Here is a 6,000-nt window from a genome sequence, read left to right as displayed (position 1 = left end):
GTTTTAACTGGGTCCCAGGGAGTCCATTTATTTGATCAAACATTATTCTGGCTATTTCTGTGAGGAAGTGTTTTGTTTTTTAGGAAACTAAATCTGTAGACTGAATAAAGCAGATTGCCTTCCTTGATGTGGGTGGGCCTCATCAGTTGAAGACCTGAATAGAACAAAGAGGTTGACTAGAATGACCCTCCCCTGAGTAAGAGGTAATTCCTTCTGCCTGACTGCCTTCAAATGGGGACATCAGCTTTTTCCTGTCTTTGGACTCAAACATCAGCTCTTTCTGGGTCTTTAGCCTGCCAGCCTTTGGACTAGAACCACATCATTAATTCTTCCGGGTCTCCAGGTTGCCCACTCACCTTGCAGATCTTGGGGCTTGTTAGTCTCCAGGGTAGTATGAGCCATATTCATTCCTTAAAATAAAGATCCTATTGTTCTGTTTCTCTAGAGAACTCTAATACTTCTCTAATACACAGGAGATCCAAGAGGCACTGCTTTGTGGCTTCAGAGTCCACATTTGCACTAACATCAACTCTCCACCCAGGCTCTATGGTTCCTGTTAGCCTCTTTCACCTATAGGAAATAGGAGGTTAGTAGATCACTACTACAGGTGATCTCAAGGCCTCAACTGGTATTCATGTTCTCTCCTCTTCCACCTTGGCAGGTCTTCATGGCTTACTTGATGGAGTAACTTGAGGAGAGCTGGCCAATAAACACGAAAAGGTTTGTGTTTCAAATTGTCTATTCATTTTTGCATTATTTCTCATCGGTTTTAATTCTTTAGTCTTAAGACAATCATCTGAATTTTTAATGTAATGTTAAATGAGATTAAGACAATCCATTAACTGAGGTAGGTCCCAATTTACCACAGTTTATATACTTTGAGACACATCTCTCTTTTTTGCTAATAAGGTAAAACCATTAATTAAGATCTCTATGTCCTTAAATGCTGCATCCCCTACAGGAGCAAGAATAATCATATAAAGTGCAAGAACATCTTTTGCCTCATTGAATAAATACCAGGTTGTCCCCAATTCATGTATGTTATGTAAATAAATCTGAGAAGGGGCTTTCCTTGGCAAAACAAATTAGACTCTGTGTTTCAGCTTTGTCAAATCACAAAGAAAAATAAAAGCATAAACTCAATTCAATAAATCTTTATTGAGCTCCCACGGGGTGCATGAATTTAGGATCTATAATTTACAGAAGTAGAAAAGTGTCACTTCTTTAGCCTCTTAAAAATGAAAAAAAAAAGCAAATTACAACTTTTCTGTATATTTCAAGTGAATCATTTAATGTGAGGCCAGTTTGATATTACCATAAGTATTAACAGACTAAATGGTTTTGATGCCAGGATAAACTAGTCTGTTGGTCTAACAACAGCTGATCAAAAAGGCTAGAGTATCTGGAAGTAAAAAATATACTTGGAAGCACTGTCCTCTGAGGGCAACACAATGCTGAAAAAATTAACTGGCTCAAAAATTATATTGAAAGATCAAGGAGGGGAGTTAGTCACAGCTTGGGGGAAAAACAACTGAAAACAGATGACACTAAATGTAGCTAGATTCATTATTCTGAAGTTTTCCTGGAGTTATACTAGAACTCTGAGTTAACCAAATAGGTTATGAACTCATGCTCCTTTGAACAGAGTGGTTTTAAAACAATACAATCTCCAGTGCACCAACTGTATTTTCAAGTATAATTCTAGTATTTGTACCTAGCAATACAGAAGAAAAGCAGCAGGGAGAAAGTGTCAAGTATCTGGGACATAAAGGATTTGGCAGCCCTAGAATTCCCAGTTTGAGTCTTTTTCTTCAGGAAAATCACATTCCGGCTCAGTCCAAGGTGACATTGGAGACAGTGCTATTGATGGCTTAGGAGGCAACAGTGAAAGTATTGAATCCTGGCTTTCTTCTTTCATCTGTTAAAGAAACTCAAAATAAGGCTGTTGGTACATAAATTCAATACATTAGCTAGGTTAGCAATAAATGACTTCTTAAAAAGTAAAACGTGTTTACAATTGTTTTTAGGTATTTTCACTAAAAATGCCTTTGATCAGCTGAAAACAGGAAGAAGCAATAACCAAAAAACCTAATTTTTATCAGGAATATTTTGCCCCTTCATCTCTAGCCAAACTAAAATGTCTCTAATCAAAATATAAATTGAGAGTGTAGTAACATTTACTGATATTCTGGTTCTTTTACTCATTTTCTTTTGCAGAATGGAAATATTTTAGAAAGTCTATAATTGAACTACCAAAAGTTTTCTTATTTTTAACTTTAAGGAAGTCATTATTAAGAATCTTGGTTACCAAACTGTCCTATTAAGCCAACAAAATGAATTTTTAATAGTATTTGAAAATATCTAGACAACAGAAGAGAGATCAGCTTACCTGTTTGAAGAAAACATGGGACAATAAACTGCTTGCAGATGGTCTGAAATTTTTTTTAAAAAAAACCAGAACCTTGTATTATAAAAAATAGTCATATTTTTAGGTGTAAAAATATATTAGAAATTGGGTTTAGAGCTATAAAACTCTACACTAAAAAAACTGAAGCCTAATTCTTAGCGTCACCTTGACTAATGGGAAGAATTAATTTGAGAAATAACATTTATTATAAGGAAGCTATGCTAGGCATTAAGAGGCTAAAAAAAGATAAATAAGACACCTTATTTCTGAAATACTAACACTAATAGGTAGTTACAATAATATTATAGCAGCAACTAACATTTTTGTACTGCTTAGAAGTTTCTAAAATGTATTAACATAAATGCAGTAATTAATGTTCAGAAAGATGAACTGATTTTTACAAGATAACGTGGTCTCTGGTCTCAGCTGTATCATTTCTTAACCAAGTCTTCTGACTTCAGATCCAGTACTCCTCCCATTTGCTCATTGCCTCTACTTGTTTTAAGCACTGATATTTTCTGTATTAGACTATAATTTTTTATCAAAAGATAGAAGAGATTTGAATTTGGTGGGAAGGGAATATCACAAAGCTTCTATAAAATATAAAACACATAAGTTTGATGCTATTTACAAGTGGCCAATATTACCTTTTCTCAGGATCTTGTTGCAAACAGAGCTGGACCAAGCTAAAGAAGGCAGGAGAGAAAGTTTTTGAGGATGGAGTTTGCAATCTGTCACTAGCTCCTGTGCGAGTTCCACTGGAGACAAGTACACTTTCTCCAATCCCAGAGTCCACACCTGATCGGGAATTCTTCATTCTGGAGATACTAACATCCAATGGGCTATAAGGAGGACCTTTCAGTTTCTGTAACAACATCTAAAAGAAAGAAAAATTTCCTTCAACCCTTTTCAGAGAAAACATTAAAACAACAACCACAAAGATTCTAACAGCAAAGATGTTTAACAGAAATTGTCTAGAATATAAGGGATCTTATGAAAGAAAAGTAGTTTGGGGCTTTCAGTAGCATTTACCTGAGTCCTATGCATGTCCTGGAAAGGTACCTGCCCACTGGCCAATTCGCATGCTGTAATCCCAACACTGTAAATATCTGACTTTACATTATATCCATGTAAATCCTGTAGAACAATTAATTTGAAGTCCTTTAGTGAAAATAACTTAAAAAGTTAAATAAATGTGTTTTGAGAAAGGATGTTGAAAAATGGAAAAAACTCCTGAGAAATCAAGCTATACCTAAGTATGTGGTACAACCATTTTAAGACCCCTAACATAATAATTTTGACAAGAAAGAGGAAAAAAGTCTTGCAGTAGGCCATTCACCAATCCAAATCTAAGGGCACAATGGTCCTTTAGTCAAGCTCAGAAGACACTCAAGATGCACAGACAACCCAATACGAAGGCCACACCTGACCTGTCTCAGTAGTTCTGGGCTCAGCCACGGCTGCACTGATGTGCTGAACTGTGGGAAATCATACACAGCCCTATGCCTCTGTCCGTGCTTAACCAAACTATGCAGGTGGGACAGGCCAGAGAGGGTCACTAGGCCATCACCAGAAATGAGGATATGGCTGGCTTTAATACTCCTAGAACAAAAAGAAACAATCCTAAATACTAGGAAATTGGCCAATGAAGAATAAAAATCTGGTCAGAACAAATCCATGTATTCTCTTGGAAATTAAATACTCTTTATAAAATTACAAAATAGCACACTTATATGTAAGTGTGCTTATACAAACACATATATACACACATATATGTATACATACACATATGAAATGTTCGGGGAATTAAGGAATCCTTTTAAGGATTTAATACAGCATTAGAACAAGGGAAAATACAACTGACAGCCACATTTGGAAGGGATAATATTTTTTTCAAACTAGGAATGGAATCAAATTATTAATTTCACTATTTTAGGATACGGTTGCAAAATACCCAAAGAGAAGTCTAAAAAGTCAAGTAATATTTGAAGCATAAAGTTAGAATCTGAAGTTAAATGCAGGATTATTCAATAAAAGGCAGCCTCTCATGGTATGAACATCATTTACAAAGATATCCTCTATAAAAATTTCCTTTGTCAGATAAATTATACAAGAGCCTTGTTTTTCATCCAAAATACTCAATTCGGAAAGTAACAGAGTAGGATGGCCAACAGTCTGGTTAACTATAATAAAACCTTGATTATAGTTTGTTAGAACTCCTCAGTTAACCAGAATGTTCCTAAAATTAAATAGTATGAAAAAAGCTTTAAAGAGATTGAAATGAACAGTAACAAAAATAAGCTTCTTTAAAAATAATTAAAAGGGAAAAAGTTCCAGTATGTCATAAAACAATATTGTTTTTAACATTCAGCCAATTACTTCTGCATCTATAGTTTAAAAATAAGTGATATTTAATATGATAATTTTAAGGTGCTACAAAATATTTAAGAAATCAAAGAATAAACGTTTAGTTCCAACTTGTACATGATATAAATATGACACAGAGCTGAAAAGCAGATAAAGAAGCTCTTTATTTGCTTAAGAAAAAAAAATAAGAGACGACCAAGACCCCAGAGTTCCACAAGGCAGGTGCTCCCCCAGAACACTGAGCACAGCATCTGGCAAGGAGGATGTGGTCTGAACATTTTTAGTGAATGAACATAAAATGTAAACAATTACTGTACCTACTGGCCCGGTTCCTCCCTCAATTTTCATTTATGAGTTTCCTATCTGTCTTAATACTCAACTGCTCCTTCCTAAAATGTCCTTAAATGATTTCTTCCACTTAAATCCTTTCGTTCTGTAAAATACAAATAAGTAAATACCTGTGAATACAGCCATTTTGATGCAGATAGCTCAACCCTCTCACTGCTCCAAAGAGAATGTTTCTTATTAAAGTTTCACTCATTCCTTCAGGAAAGTAAGTCTTCAAGAGTTGACTTGCCGAACCTGAAAGAAACACCTGAAATCTTTAATTGAACATTGAAAATGACCCTGCTTCTAACTATGTTTTACATGTTCTTTCAACCATAAACTCACACATACACACCTGTTATGTTTTAGAGTCTAACCACTATCCTATGATGCAAAGATAATTTTCCTTCAAGAATCTTCAAAAAGACCTTTCTAATGATACTCTGGAGATGATTAGAAAAGAAAATTATCAATTTTCAGTATTACTGAGAAAATTGGGGATAGATTTATTTTTCAATCCACAGGCAATTCACAAAAGTTGTCCTAAAAAAATCAAAGCTCTAGAATCCATTCATTTATTTATTCAATACACTTATTGAACACTTTGTGTGAGGAACGGTATGAGCACCAAAATGAAAAATACATGATCCTGGCCTCAAGAACCTCAAGTCCAGTGAAATGAGACAGGTACACACACAGTTGTTTACCACATAGTAAAGTAAGTTTACAGTGAGAGAAACTGGGACAGAGATGGTGTGCACAGGTGAAGAAACATTCTACCTGAAGACCTACAGTGGCTCTCAATTAATAGGCAGGAAACTGAAGGGAAGAAACAGTTTGTTCAAAGGCAAGGACTTCTTAGGGAAGCAGTACTAGTTTCACTGACGATCAGACCCATT

At 35.2% G+C, this 6,000-nt stretch overlaps 1 protein-coding gene across 2 annotated transcripts in view; it reads right to left on the bottom strand.

Annotated features, from left to right (window-relative positions):
- Nucleotides 1-1,139: 1,139 nt before the first annotated feature.
- STRADB (STE20 related adaptor beta) overlaps nucleotides 1,140-6,000 on the bottom strand; it is a 39,818-nt gene continuing 34,957 nt past the window's right edge. Inside the window, exons 6-11 of one of the 2 annotated variants that reach the window (XM_026492180.4) lie at nucleotides 5,233-5,356; nucleotides 3,838-4,009; nucleotides 3,440-3,544; nucleotides 3,055-3,284; nucleotides 2,390-2,432; nucleotides 1,140-1,918 (exon numbers count right to left, since the gene is read on the bottom strand). In XM_026492180.4, coding sequence (XP_026347965.1) covers nucleotides 1,784-1,918; nucleotides 2,390-2,432; nucleotides 3,055-3,284; nucleotides 3,440-3,544; nucleotides 3,838-4,009; nucleotides 5,233-5,356 — 809 coding nt within the window. In that variant the 3' untranslated portion in view covers nucleotides 1,140-1,783. Of the gene's footprint in view, nucleotides 1,943-2,389; nucleotides 2,433-3,054; nucleotides 3,285-3,439; nucleotides 3,545-3,837; nucleotides 4,010-5,232; nucleotides 5,357-6,000 lie in introns of both variants that reach the window. The other variant, XM_057303959.1, reaches the window with a different exon arrangement.

The sequence above is a fragment of the Ursus arctos genome, unplaced genomic scaffold (genome assembly GCF_023065955.2).
Source record: "Ursus arctos isolate Adak ecotype North America unplaced genomic scaffold, UrsArc2.0 scaffold_1, whole genome shotgun sequence".
Taxonomy (NCBI): Eukaryota; Metazoa; Chordata; class Mammalia; order Carnivora; family Ursidae; genus Ursus; species Ursus arctos.
This window is presented reverse-complemented; position numbering and strand designations above follow the sequence as displayed.